Source organism: Suncus etruscus, chromosome 2, assembly GCF_024139225.1.
Source record: "Suncus etruscus isolate mSunEtr1 chromosome 2, mSunEtr1.pri.cur, whole genome shotgun sequence".
NCBI lineage: Eukaryota > Metazoa > Chordata > Mammalia > Eulipotyphla > Soricidae > Suncus > Suncus etruscus.
In genome coordinates, this window is record NC_064849.1 from 133,838,510 (window position 1) to 133,854,206 (window position 15,697).

General features: G+C 37.2%; 1 protein-coding gene across 5 annotated transcripts in view; it reads left to right on the forward strand.

Moving 5' to 3' along the window:
• PDE8B (phosphodiesterase 8B) overlaps positions 1–15,697 on the forward strand; it is a 262,958-nt gene that overhangs the window by 139,239 nt on the left and 108,022 nt on the right. For all 5 annotated transcript variants that reach the window (XM_049766043.1, XM_049766046.1, XM_049766044.1 and 2 more), the window contains one exon: positions 15,114–15,304. In XM_049766043.1, the coding sequence (XP_049622000.1) occupies positions 15,114–15,304 (191 nt within the window). The remainder of the gene's footprint in view (positions 1–15,113; positions 15,305–15,697) is intronic.

The following is a 15,697-nucleotide window of genomic DNA, read 5'->3' on the forward strand; positions in this document are numbered from 1 at the left end:
AGCTGGGAGGAAAAGAAAAAACAACTAAGGAAATGTACTGCTTGATTTATGTGCAAATGAAAAGAAAAAAAAATGTTTTAGCATTGCTTAGGAAAGAAAATTCAGAGAGAAATGGAGGAAGGAAGTTAAGCTTGGGAAAATTTGAGAACAAATTTAGGATGTGTGTGTGTGTGTGTGTGAGAGAGAGAGAGAGAGAGAGAGAGAGAGAGAGAGAGAGAGAGAGAGAGAAGGGAGAGAGAGAAGGGAGAGAGAGGAGAGAGGGGAGAGAGAGAGATTCACTAAAATAAACATCAACCACAACTATTTGTATAGAATACAAACAAGTGGAAAATTCCAGCCATCATTCTAGAGGCACATACTTTTATACTTCAATCTGAGTAAAGGCAATGACAAAAAATCTCATATAAGGGTACATTGCCAATGTAGTTTCTAAAATGTTATTGATAATAATCTAGTTTTCTGTAGTGAGCTTGAAAGCAAACTATTTCAGCTTCTTCTTGCTACTTGAGAAGGATGCTTTTGGTTTTAATTGACATAAATTTAGTCTATGTGAGTGTAAACATGTGTTTTATGGCACAGTATCAACATGTCACGTACCAATATTCCTCCATCATAGTTCTTAGAACCTTCTCAACTAATACCTCTCCACTTTCCAGTTAACTTCAGTATTGTAGTTAGAACATGAGTTTGTTTTCATTGGACATTGCATATTTGACTTATTTGTTTTATTATAAATACCATGTAAGTAAATCATCTAGTATTTGTCTTTCTCCCTCTGACTTATTTAGCTTGGCCCCCTTTAGTTCTATCCATGTCTTAGCAAAAGACAAAATTGTATCTTTTCTCACAACTGGATAATATTCCATATATACCACATCATCTTTATCTACTTATCAGTCCTTACACCTTTGGGTTGTTTCCAGATCTTGGTTATTCTTATCTTAGCTTTTTGAAAAACTATTCATACTATTCTCCTAAGCGGCTGAGCTACTTTATATTTCCAACAGTAGTGAACAAGTTTTCCTGTTTTTCTATACTGTCACCAGTACTTATTTCTAACTATTATGATATAAGTCATTCTTACTAGTGTGAGGTGACAATTTCATTGTCAATTTTATTTACAGACCATGATATTAACATTTTCTATATATATTTGGAGAAGTGTCTACTCAGTTATTTTACCCACATTTCCATCACTACTGCCATACCAGTTTTTGGGACACACTCAGCAGAGCCCAGGATTTACTCTTGGCTCTGGGTTCAGGAGTTGCTACTAGTGGTTTATAGGGGCCTGTTTGTGGTGTCAAGGATCAAACTAAAATCAGCTAGATGTCAGGTATGTGCCTTAACCCTCTACTATCTCTCTGACCCCAACTTTTTTTTTGTTTTTTTCTTTTTGGGCCACACCCATTTGATGTTCAGGGGTTACTCCTGGCTAAGTGCTCAGAAATCGCCCCTGGCTTGGGGGGACCATATGGGACGCCGGGGATAGAACCATGGTCCTTTCCTTAGCTAGCGCTTGCAAGGCAGACACCTTACCTCTAGCGCCACCTTGCCGGCCCCAAGACCCCACTTTTTTTTCCCTAGTTTTTGAGAGTGTTTAGTTTTCTTGCTACATTTTATAAGTTATTTGTATATCTTGGATATATCTTGGATATTAGTGCATTTTAATATATATATACTTATATATATATATTTGTATATATAAAATAATTTCCCATTCAGTAGGATGTCCTTTTGTGTGTTTTTTTTTTTTTTTTTTGGTTTTTGGGCCACACCCGGTGATGCTCAGGGGTTACTACTGGCTATGCGCTCAGAAGTCGCTCCTGGCTTGGGGGACCATATGGGACGCCGGGGGATCGAACCGCGGTCCGTCCGAGGCTAGCGCAGGCAAGGCAGGCACCTTACCTTTAGCGCCACCGCCCGGCCCCTCCTTTTGTGTTTTAATGATAATTTCTTTCAGTATAGGAGCTTTATTGTTTGACATATTCCAATTTGTTTATTTTTTCTTTTGCCTTCATTGTCAAAAGAGTCAAATCACTGAAGGTGCCAATAAAGCCAAAATAGATGCAGTCTTTTGCTGATTTTTTTTTTCAATGAATTTTATAGAACTGAGTCAACATCTAGGTCTTTTGCCTATTTTCAGTTGATGTCTGTGATGTAAGGCAATGTTCTGATTTTATTTTTTTGTATGTGACCTCCAGTATTCCCAGAATCATTTGTTGAGGAGATTTCCTGTTCACCATTTTATGTTCTTAACTCTTGTTGTAAAACAATATTTTCATATATGGATTTCTTTTTCTCCGTTTTGTTCCACTGACTTAAGCATTTACTTTTATTCCAATATTAAACTACTACTTTGATTATTGGTACTTTATATTATTTGAAATCAGTAAACATGGCATCTTCCATCTTTTCCCTCAGGATTGCTTTGACAGACACTCTGTGGGAATGGATCTGAAGAGTATTGTGGTTCCTTGCAAATTTAAGTCATATTTGTACTATATCCTTGAAAACTTCTATTGGAGAGCTAGAGAGCTAATACAACAGGTAGGGCAATTGCATTCACATGACCAACTAGGGTTTGATCCCTGGTACTCCATTTAGTTCCCTGATGGATCCCTACCAAGAGTGGTCACTGAAGACAGAGGGAGGTGTAAGTCCTTAGCACTACTGGGTATGGCGCAAAAATCAATAAAAAATTCCATTATAATTTTGATAGGTGTTTTATTGTATCTTCATAATATTTTGAGTAGGATGATCATTTAACAATGTTAATTCTTTCAGATCATGAACATGAAATATTTTATCATTTTCTTGTGTCTTATTTCTTTTAATAGTGATATTGTTTTTACCAAGTCTTTCAACTCCTTTAAGTAGATTTTTAGGTACTTGATTATTTTAATGCAATTATAAGTAGTAATGTTTTCTTTCTCTCCTCATTTGTTGTTTGCATATAGAAATTTGATCTGTTTGTGTGTTGACTTTGTAGCTTATCACTTAGCTATATTATTTTATTATTTTTGACGATTCTTTTTTTTTGTAGAGTGTTTATGGTCTTCTTTATATATAATCAGATCATCTGAAAATGATGTATTTTCCAATTGAGATATAGTTCTTTTTCTTGCCTAAGTGCTGTCACCAGTATTGCTAATACTATGTTGAGTAATAGTGAGGCTGCACATCTTTATCTATGTCTAATCTTAGAGAAATAGTTTTACTTTTCTTTTTTTTGTTTGTTTGTTTGTTTTTTGTTTTTTGGTCACACCCGATAGTGCTCAGGAGTTACTCCTGGCTCTATGCTCAGAAATTGCTCCTGGCAGGCTCGAGGGACCATATGGGAGGCCAAGATTCAAACCACTGTCCTTCTGAATGCAAGGCAAATGCCCTACCTCCATGCTATCTCTCTGGCCCCAGCTTTACTTTCTTTTTTCCTTTCTACTCCAATGTGACTGACTATTATCTCATCTTTAAGTTTGTGGCATATGACCTTTATGATACTAGGGTATATTCTTTCTTTCCCATTTGGTTGAGAGTTTGAATCATAAATGAATGTTGATTTAATTGTTTGTTTTGGTCACTGGACTACACACAGTGGTACGTAGGGGTTACTCTAGGCTCTGTGTTCAGGAATCACTCCTCGTATGCTCAGGGAACCATATTGGATGTTGGAGATCAAACCCAAGTTAGTCATGTGTAAGGCAAATGTTCTATCCCCTGTACTATTGCTCTGGCTATAAATGATTGTTGAATCTTGCCAAAAGCTTTCATAGAATCAGTTGATAGAATTTTCTCCCTCTTGTTGATGTGGTCTGAGATTGACTTCTACAAGTTGGAAGTGCTATCCTTTTAGAGTATTGATGAACTCAGTTTACTAAGGTCTTGTTAAAGATTTTTCATTTTTGGTCATCAGAGTTATTTAGATTGGCCTGTAAGATTTTTTTTTCGTGATATCTTTCTCTGTGGTTTGTGGGTAATGTTGATCTTATAGAAAAGAAAATAATCGCTTTTTAATTTTTCAAAAGTTTGGCAAGTGTAGGTAATATGTAATCTTTGAAGGTATAGTAGAACTGGCCAGTTGAGCTATTTGTGCCTGGCTTTTGACCTGGGATATACTTTTTAATTACTCTCCCAATTTCCTTGTTTATATTTGACCTTCTAGGTTTTCTTTTTCCTCCTGACTCTGTCTTAGAAGGTTGTATGGTTCTAGATATATTTTTTCTAGGTTTCTAAATTTTCCCACTTGATATTTTTAATTACTTTATTTAAAAGCATGGTTAGGTAACTTTGATGATCATTTGTATCATATCTGTGGTAGGTATTACAGCTTGTTTAATTTCTAATCCTATTTTTTTCTCTTTTCTTCATTAATTTAACAAAAGACTTGCCAATCTTGTTTGTTTCATTGAAGTACAAGCTCTTGATTTCATTGGTTTTGTATTTTGTCTTATTTATTTCTGTTTTATTTCAACTATACTTTTTATAATTTTCTTCCTTCTAATTAATTAATTAATTGGATTTTCTGGTTTGGGTTCTAGTTTCTTAATATGTGATACTAGACTATTTGATTTTTTTTTTCTTATTTCCTTTTGTAAGTTTTTTTTTTTTTAAGGAACATCCTTCTAGCTCTGCTTTTTGTTGAGTCCCACATGCTCTAATAGATTCTGTTTTCATTTTTGTTTGTTTTTAAGAATTTTTAAGTTTGTTGTTCATTTTCTCATGGGCCCAATAGTGATTCAACAACATGTCTTTTGGTCTCCAAAGGTTTAAATTGTTTCAGCTTTTTATGATTGATTTCTTGTGGGATCTGAAAGGTATTTGATATAATTTTAATCTTCATGATTTTATTGACATTTGTTTTGTGTCCAAGCATGTCGTCTGTCTTTGAGAATGTTCTATGTGTGCTAGAGAAGAATGTGGCTTTTGGGGGGTGGAGAGCCCTGTCAATGCCTATTAATCCCATTTCTTCCCCCAAAAGCTTGAGTATCACCCAGAATAACCCCCAGGCCTCTTAGTTTTTCTTGGAAGGTTTCTTGGGAAGTTTCCCACCTCCCCTCACCCCTCCCTTAAAGAAGTGTTTTGTTTTTCTCTTCTCTTTCTGGAGTCCTGTGATGTGATTGTTGTTTCTTTTGATGCTGGACCAAAAATCTCTTAGGTTTTCTTCTTTTTAAAATTCTTTTTTTTTTTTATGGTTTTCTCTATCTTACCCTTCAGCTCACTGATTCATTCCTCAGCTCTGTCATTCTGCTCTCGAGTTCCTCTAGTCTTTAGTTCAACTATTGTATTCTTTGGCTCAATGGATTCTGTTTGGGAATTTTCTCTTCATTGAGTTTTATCCCTCTTTCCTAAGTCATTCAGATTGCTGCTTTGAAGTCTTATTCAGGAAGCTTGGAGAGCTAGGGTTTCTTAAAAGATTTTTGCCTTCACCCATCTGGAGAGAAGAATTCTTTCTTTTCTTCCTTCTTCCTGGCTTTTAGAAGGGTGTAGATATTCATTCCATGGTGGACTTTCTTCACAGAGGGTGTCCCCTCTCTCTGAAGTCTTTGAGGACTTCTTTTGCCCCCTTATTTACAATGTTTCAAGTGCTCTTATCCAGGTCCACACTAATGAGGGGTTTCAGGTGTTGGCTAATATGGAATGACTGCAGCTCAGGCTTCAGCCTAGCTGGACTGCATGCAGCTTGGTGACCTCAAGAAATATCTTCCCAGTGGTATGGATTGGACTCTGGAATACAGCTTTCTTTTTGTTTGTTTTTTGGGCCACACCTGGTGAAGTGCAGGAGTACTCTTGGCTATACGCTCAGAAATCATTCCTGGCTTGGAGGACCATATGGGACAGCAGGAGTTCAAACCAAGGTCCCTCCTAGGTCAGCCACATGCAAGGCAAATGACCTTCTGCTGCACCACCGATCCAGCCCCTGCAATACAGCTTTCTGAGGGTTCCTTTCTTATAGTCATCTGGGAGCACTGCTCCTGCTCCTTGTCCATCAAAGTTCCAAATACATTTCTGTGTTTTATCTAGGTTTTTTTCTTTTTTTTTTTTTTTTTTTTTTTTTTAGGTTTTGGGTCACACCCGGCGGTGCTCAGGGGTTACTCCTGGCTGTCTGCTCAGAAATAGCTCCTGGCAGGCACGGGGGACCATATGGGACACCGGGATTCGAACCAACCACCTTTGGTCCTGGATCGGCTGCTTGCAAGGCAAACACCGCTGTGCTATCTCTCCGGGCCCTATCTAGGTTTTTTTCATTCTGCAATCTTGGCTTCACCCTATCTTCAGGATGCCTTATTCTCATAAAAATAATGTATAGAATTATAAAATACATTATATATTCTTAAAGGTATGTGTAGGTCCCGGAGAGATAGCACAGTGATGTTTGCCTTGCAAGCAGCCGATCCAAGACCTAAGGTAGTTGGTTCGAATCCCAGTGTCCCATATGGTCCCCCGTGCCTGCCAGGAGCTATTTCTGAGCAGACAGCCAGGAGTAACCCCCAGCACCGCTGGGTGTGGCCCAAAAACAACAAAAAAAGGTATGTGTAACATATACTCACTTACATAAAATAGAAACATTATGTCCTATTCTTTTCTCGAACATGCTTCCTGATATTTAAGCTTTTTAATTATCTTTTGTTCCCTTCTTACCTTAAAAATACCTCACTATGAGATTATGATCTATACTTACATATTCTAAATATGTGCATAAAATTTGCTCTTATTAAGAGTATTTTCAGCTTTAATTGAAAGACTTCATGGTGAAAAATGAATTAGAGTACTTTTTCTATTTTACATCACTTTGTTATAAAGAATCCTTTGCCTAGTCTAAGGTTATAAACATTAAGTATTCTACTTCCTAAGAGTTTTATATTTTACATATTTTATTTAGCTACACTATCTATGTAGAGTTTCTATATATGGTATGAGCCAAAAAATGAATGTTTTGTTGTTTGGGGTTTTTTGAATGTTGATTAAATATCTACTTGTCCTGGAAGCATTTGTTAAAAGAATATTCCTTGTGCATTGAATTGTCTTGGATCCTTTTACAAAATTCAGAAATTATGAGGAATGCTTTCTAGATTTTAGCTAATTCAGAGACTCTTAAGTACTTATGTCCCGTCAAATATTATATAATCCTCAACAGCCTTTAAACATATCAATATTTGTTTTCTTTTTTCTTTTTTTTTTTCTTTTTTTTTTTTTGGTTTTTGGGCCACACCCAGCGGTGCTCAGGGGTTACTCCTGGCTGTCTGCTCAGAAATAGCTCCTGGCAGGCATGGGGGACCATATGGGACACCGGGATTTGAACCAACCACCTTTGGTCCTGGATCTGCTGCTTGCAAGGCAAACGCCGCTGTGCTATCTCTCCGGGCCCCAATATTTGTTTTCATTTGTATTCAAAAGCTATGAAATAATAAAATGAATTCTATGAACTCATTACTCAAATGAACTCATTACTCAAATGAATTCATAAGCTGGATTGTTTTTTAATGCAAGTATAGAGTCCATGTATCCCAATTGGTTCCTGTTACATAAATTTGACCCCAAATAAAAGCAGAGAAAAATTATCAAAATATTATCAAAATTATCAAAAATTATCTTGATCAGTCAGCATTTAAGACATTCTCTTTTTTTAATCTTTTTTTTTTTTTAATGAAAGGTTTAGCTTAGAACTTTTAAGACTTTACTTGTTTATTTTTCCACTCATGGATTATCCAGTAAGAATCTCTGAATATGTGTGTGCTCACAGTTCCATACTAGGTGCTCCAGGGAGAAGAAAGACTACAGTATTTCCTGGTGACTGACAGAGGCTTGGTTGGCTGTTGGCTGTTTTTAAGAATCTTAACTTAAGAAACAATGAAACCTTGTCAAGCATGTTTGTGCTTTTGCCACTAACAGTTGCAATGACTGTCTTAGAATAATCAAACTATGCCCCAATGCCTTTCTTTTGTTTTTGTTTTCTTGGAGAAAACAAATGTTTGTTCTGTTACTCTGCTGGCACACCAGAAGCATTCATTAGCTACACCAACTACAGCCTTTAGGGCTTGGAGGGACTTGTTAGTAAGAATATTTCAGGATGTTTTTGCTTTTGAGGTTGCATTTCTGAGGTCACCAGGAGAACTATGTTCTCAGCCAGGACATGTTACATGGTACTCTGCACTTAAATACATCCTTGCCCAAACTGTGAATGGACAAGAGTACATGAGGAAGATGCTGCGTGGATGGCAGAGGACATGTCTCCTGGGTGAATGGAGTGGATGTGACTCAAATGAAAAGTCATTTTTTCTAGTCTTGGCAAGAAAATAGAAAGTAGGGGGAAAATTAGGAGGCAGGAGATTTAAATCAACATGATTCCATCTGAAAGTCAAGTGACCTTTTTTTCATTAACGCCTGGGGCAATGTACTTCCCCAGTGTGAAGACTTGACGTGTTTTCTGCGTAGAGGGTAGAGTTCTTCCCTCCCTTTTGCAACAGAAATTGAAACCGATCCTTGCAGCTGTGCTCCAAGCTTTTCCCTAGGAAGTCTGACATCCCTTTAAAATGCATTCTTCCTTAGTATATGGACATGATTTATGTGGAACCAATACACTAGGATTTATATTTTGGAGCTCATGTGGCCTCATGTAAAAGGAGCTTTCCTTCACACCTTACATAAAATGACTGATGAATGGTGATGTTCAGATTTTATGACATACTATAATCATCAGCTCTCTATCCTTAGAGCTGCTACCAGGTTGTATATTCTAGCCCAGTGAGTTTTATAGAACCACAGAGTTGTTAGGAAGTTTGCCTCTTTGATTAGGCTGATAGCTATTTAAGTAGCTGGCTTGACTGGACAAGCCTTTAAATCATTCCAAGAGTCAGTTTCTATGTTTGGGTAGTTGGAGTAATACCCATCTCCTAAGAGTTGTTAAGGGGTTACTGGATAGCATGCTCTATTTATATGATGAATTGACCTTGGAAATTTTTTCATCAAACTATGTTGTCATTAGTATCATTTTCTAAGAAAAGTTTTGAACAATTTTTTTCTAATTGAATTGACCTCTTCTTGGATAAAACTGGCCAGTTTAGTTATGGATATCATTGACATTATATATGTCATCTATTCTATAAATCCCAGTTTTTACTTGCAGTCAAACAAATTTAACCAATTCTGAGTCAGTTCTAAAAATTGAATGTTTAATATTGGAAAGTCGTTGTATTGCAACCCATAGATATCAATGATATATAGACTTAACCTTATTTATATTGAATAATATTTGTTTTTGAGTTGGTGTTTATGCTGTTTTTAACCTTTTTGTATTTAGCCTTCAGTAGAGCAAAATATTATCGTGTTATTATCAAAATTTATTTTGTTCCAAAAGAGTTTTCAGTAATTTCTTGATAAAACTTATGAAAGAAATGGTGGAAAACTCGAGCCAGGGGCAGATATCCATGAGGTGCTGATGACAGAGGCATTCGACTTTACCTCTGCATTGTTTGGGGGGACATAGTATTCTCATCTGTTGAATGAAGGCTGATGATGACTCCCAGAATTTTTTCCTTCTCTAATAACTCTAGAGAGGCATGAGCCTTACTCTTTTTATTGATCTTGAGACACTCCCAAAGTCCTCTGTTGTCTGTATGTTACCTGTATGCTGTAGGTCCCCCCCCCTACTCTTTCCTGTCAGGCCCCCATATCAGCCTTTTGTTTCATTCATCTAACTGAGGTACATTGATAAATCCAAGATGGTGGCTCCAAGACAGTTTAGATCTGTGTTTCTAAACCTGCACAAATAGTGCAGCAGAGGAATAAAAAATGGTAATGCTGGAGGTGAAACTTTGAGCCAAGTATAAATGGAGTTAGAGGAGAAATTGCCAACTCTGCATTATGTTGACAGCATTGTGAACTCAAGGGACAGACAGAGGAGGTAAGTCTGGTATGAATGAGGACAGGGATTGTGATGCAGAGGATGAAGAGTAAAATGGTGAGCCCCTTTCACATTGCTTTTAATAAAGTAAAGTATTTTAGGAATCAGTGTTCTAACATTTTAAATTAGAGGGTATTAAATAAATGTTAGTACATTTTCACCCTTTTTTCATCTCACCATATACTTATAACCAACAATAATGTTCTTAATGTTTTGACAAAAAGTTTCCAAAGCCCATAGAACAATCCTTTATATTATTATATCATTAAGGTTGCTTTTGTGGTTGCTTTTGTGGTCTGGCACTGCAAAGCAAAGTGAAGACTGCTGATAGTTGAATTCAAATCCAGGCCAGAATCCAGGCTGGCCAAGAGCTTCTTCAGACAGACAGGGTGTCCTTATTAGTGCAGACTTCACCCCAAATTAGCTCTGTATTTTCTACTCTTCTGATGTATTTATAGCAGTGTGGTGAAATGAAGACAACAAAAGTACCTCCAGCCTTTTCTCCTGTACGAAGGTCCTTCTTGAATGTCTAAGCTCTGTCTGTGGCCAAGGCTTCGTGTGCATGTCTCGGACTGACCTATTTCCACAGGTCCCTCCTGGAGACAGAGACTGGGCTGTGCCTGTCTCTGGTTTTTCATTTCCTGTTCCTGATCTAGCATCTTACATAATAGATCATCAACAAATAATCTTAGAATGAATGATCTACAAAATATCCTTTATTTTTTCTCTTTACAAATCAAGTTCAGCTCTTGGAACTTTAAACGATTTTTAAAAAAAATACATTTGCAAAATTATTTGATGGAATTTGACTTTGAGTGTTCAGTAGATACTAACAACTGGTCAAGACTGAACAATTCAATGTCACAGAGTTCAGTGTTAACCTAAAGAGGGACTGTCCTACTTCAGGTGATCTTGGCTTTTGTTCTTTAGGTAACAGTTGCCTTATATAAATAAATAGAAGAAACATATCAGATAGTGCCATTTCATCTGCTTTCCTGGGCTCCAAAAAATTGCTATAAAGCTAGTATTATGAAAGTAACAATGAACTATCTCTATGTGGGGTTTTCATTGTTTTGTTTTTGTGTTTGATCAAGCAAGAAAGCTTTTTGTTGAAACTTATTTAGAAAGGTGTGAGGGAAGATTAAGGGAGAAATACATGTTTGACAGAACGGTTTCTCCAGAGTGAAAATAGGTAAGAAAGAAACATAGAGTCAAACAAGTTAGAGAGTAAGCCTTCTGTGTAGTTAGCAGGAATTGAAGTTTCTTCCTTCAGTAACTCAACTATTGAGCTAGAGCTTCTAATGACTGGACTTTGTCTTTCTTTAGTTTTCAAATTCCTGGAAACAAGCTTTCATTAGCCCTGTGCCTAGGTAACAGAATATTTTGGTCAACTGCTTTCTTAGGGATAGTTTTCCAGGGGTGGGTGGGCATCAAAAGTAATTAGTACTTTAAGATGTCTATATTTTTAATTCCCAAGGACTATTTTTGCTTGCTTGGGAGATGAATTATGGAAAACTTGTTCTGAATATTTAATAAACAGGGAGAATTTTAAACACTACTCCCCCAAAAAATCTCTAGAATATATTTTTCCAATATATTCTTACTTTATTTTGTTTTATACATTCATTTATTATGGTTTTGGGTTGCCAGGCCTTTCTGTGCTCAGAGCTTATTCCTGGTTCTATGCTCAAGGATCAATCCTGGTGGTGCTCAGGGGATCATACAGGGTGCCTTGAGTCAAACCAATGCCTCTGAGTACAGGGTAAGTGCTTTATCTGCTATACTATCTTTTTGACTCCAATACTCCTATTTTAAAATACAGATTCTAGAGGCTAACAGATAGTCAGAGGCTCTCAGCTACTTCTTGTCTTACTAGTGTCTCTGAGGTCCCCCTCCATACATCAGATTTGTGCCTTTATACTATAGGGGCCAGTGGGACTGTTCTTTCTGCCCACAAACCCTTTTTCTTTCCATACCAGCTTGGTTTACTCTTCTGTTCCTTTTAAGTATTTGTATAGCTCATGATAAGGCCTGCTACCCCTTCTCTATGTAATACTACTTCAAGTGCCCACTTGCACTCCCCTTCATGATTCCTAATCTATACTTAGTTTATATATCTATTCTATACATTCACTTATTTATTTATTGTATCTGTTTGATGTTTGTTCTTCCTACTAGGCAAGGGCCTTTATTTTTTTTTTCATTGACATATTCTAGGCAATTAAAGACTGTGTCTGCTCAGGAAATATTTGTTGAATCATAGCATTATTTTTTTTTCCAAAAGGACACTTTGTCTTTTCAAAGTCTTTAAGAGTTATCACTCTCTGTAGTAAGGTCTAATGAAATATTACCACTTGTATTGTATTGTCAAATACAGAGACTTTACAGCAGCAATGAAATAAAAGATGTTGAGGTAGATTTTTGTTTAGCAATCTATAATTCAGCCAGATTGATAAGAGGTGGGATATTTTATCACCATTTCTGACTCTGACCTTCTGCCCAGTGAGTTTCTCATGTTAATACCACACCAAGCAAAGGACTATTGACTTTTCACAAACCAATTTATTCTATTTGATTATTATTTTTTCTTTGCAGTTCCTTTGTTAATAAATTATTTGGAATATTTTCTTTTCAGTGTCAAAATCTTCAAGACTTCCTTAACTTCTTTTTGAACCAGGACTATCCATTTCTCCTAAAAGTGGTGCAAAGATCATTTCAGACCCCTAGATTGAGGGGACAAACCCACATCCAGAGGGCATCCTTAATAAGTATAGCTCCACTTCTGTAAACTGGTGTGAAAGTTAAAGCCAAGTGCTAAGAAGAAAATGTCTGATCATTTGCAGAAGATTTATTGTTTTTTTTCCTAAAAACATGGAATAATTTGAACAAAAGATTTGAACAAAGTATAAAACAAATGACATAATACATTCAAATGCTAAATGAGTTAAAAGCAGAGTTAGATATGGAATAGTATTGTGGCTTTTTAAAATAATTGTAGAATAAGAGTAATAATACAGTAGGTAGGGCATTTGTCTTGCATACAGCTAATCCAGGTTTAACCTTTAGTAACCCATATGCTTCTCCAAGCCCTACAAGGAGTGATTCCTGCATGTAGAGCCAGAAATTGGCTCTAAGCACCACCATATCTGATCCCCAAACAAAAAGAAATTAATTTTAAAATAATAATTGTAATTTAGGAAATACATTATACATTTGTTAACATTTATGGCTTAGATAAAGTTACCACACCTCACTGCCACCAAGTGCTCAAGAGCCTCCACCAACATGCTTATGAATTTTGTTTAGAAAATTTCTTTATCTTTAATACATACTTACACATGTTTACAACATCTGGGACATGCCATTAATCAGTACTAAGAGTTGTGAAAGGAAGAAATAAAGAGGAAATCATATTGGCCAGGAAATAGTTGCGGCTGAAGCTAGGAGATGGTACTTGAGACATATATATAGTATTGTTTCTATTTTTCTATGTATTTCTAGCTTTAACTTAAAAATGGTTTAGAGTGGAAATGTAGCTCAGGGATTGAATTCCTCTCTTGCATGTATGAGGTCCTCAGGTTCAATTTCTAATGAAGTTCTTTTCAATAAAAAGGGAAAAAGGGAAAGTAATATAGTGGTGACAGTAGAGTGATTTTGGCTCATTTAAAAATTTTATTGGGTTTTTCCATTGGCATAGGGTTAGGAGGGCCCCCCAGGAATTGTCACTATTGGCAATACTTGACTCAATGATGTGGGCCTGACAGTTCAGTGCCTGAGTTCAGGGGTGGTGGCAGTCAAGTGCTGGGGACCAGACTTGGCATCTAACTCATGCAGGCATGTATTTTTCCCTGCTGAGCCATCTCCCTGGTTCCTGGTTTTCTATTCTAAATGAAATAAGCTTTATTATTTCATCTGGAAAAATGATTGTCACCCTTTAATTGTTTATGTGTTTTATTTTTGTTTTGTTTTGTTTTGGATCCCCACCCAGCTGTGCTCAGGGCTTATTCCTGACTCTGAGTTCATAGATCTCTCCTGGCAGACCTGCAGGGAGGAGGCATATGTAGTGCCAGGGATTGAACCAGTAGGCTCCATCACAGGCAAGCATCTTAACATCTGTACTCTATAATATCTTTAAAACCCCTAAACTATATTTAACCTAAAGCCTTTATATATTGAAAAAAGTATTCTTCCCTTTCTAATGGTTTCAGCCAAAAGCAGATGTCAAAAATAGGAAATGACTTATCAGTATTTTGCACTTAACTTTTCTCATGTACAGGTTTCTGTGAAGTAGTTTTAATCTAATTAGTGTGAATGCAGAAAATCCTCCAAGTAGATATCTTTTCACTCATCAAATATTTGCTCAGCATTTAGTTAAGTACCAGCTTGGCACAGCAGGGAGCTTGTCTGGGAAGCTGCATGGAGGACCTTGTTCTCTTGAAGATCTGTTCTAGTGCAGGGCAGACCGTAATCAAGTATACATGAATGTATTCAGATCTCTGGGCTTCCAGTAAATCTGTATCTCTTGAGTCCAAGAGGATGATCCTCCAAGTAGGGTGTGTGTGAGGTGCTTCTCCCTCCCTGTGTAGGTGGTGGGGTGGTACTTCCCAATGGGCCAAGTTAGTACCATCACTTCAATTTCATAATTTTTTCCAGGTTCTGGCAAGAGTTGGGTGTTAGAATTAGGCGTTGCAGTTGTTTTGAGTTCTCTTCTGTTGCTATCTTCAAAGGTATTTAAGCTCAGAGTTTGGGGAGCAGAAGTGGGGGCGGTTCCCTCCAGAAATCTAGAGATGAACACTGCCTGCTCTGAACCAAATGTATATAAAGTAGAATCTAATCTGGGTAAATTGTCGTGCTTGTCATTTGTCTGCTGAGTCTAGTGGGGAAAAATTGCAAAGCCAATGGGTCCCTGCAGCAGGAATATTAGAAACAATGAACTGCCCGAGAGTGGCTGAACACCAATTCTGTGTTCAATCTTTTAGGTCTCACAACTAGTTTATATACTCTGGTTCTGACCATACCTCACAGTAGAGTAATCATTGACCTGAGAAAAATAATACTTGGTTCTCAGGCTCTCTGGAACTGAGAGTAAGCTTCCATGTTGAACCAGGCTACTTCCCTCAAAGAGATCACATTGTCTGCCACTGTACAACAGATGTGTGGTCACCAGCTTCTGAAAGCGATTTGTCAATATTCTCTTTTCTCTGTGTTACAGGTTTTGCTGATCTTTGCAAAGGAAGATAGTCAGAGTGACGGATTCTGGTGGGCCTGTGACAGAGCCGGTTATAGATGCAATATTGCTCGGACTCCAGAGTCAGCCCTAGAGTGCTTTCTAGATAAAAACCATGAAATTATTGTCATCGATCACAGACAAACTCGCAACTTCGATGCGGAAGCAGTGTGCAGGTACCTTGGTTTGATATGTGGAATAAATGTCCACTTCATTTCTGGTGTCTTCAGTTCCATGCCTCGAGCTTCTGATAATCACATGTTCTCTCTAAGCTGCAGAAACAGACTTCTGTGACAAGTTCTCCTTCCTCCTAGATCTGCATCTCACCTTTTATTTTTTCCCATATTTGCATTCAGTTGAAGCTAGAAGTGTGAGCTGGGCTCTACTAAAAACTTCAGGGTGCCCCCCCCCTCCACCCTTGAGCATTACTCATATTTCACACACAGCCAAAAAACATTCAACTTCACAGTTTCATCTTAATTATTCTGCCTCAAAATGCACAGCATAAATGTGTGAAGTAGAAAGCTTCCCCTGCCTGACATAAATGGGTGGATCCCACCATAGAACAG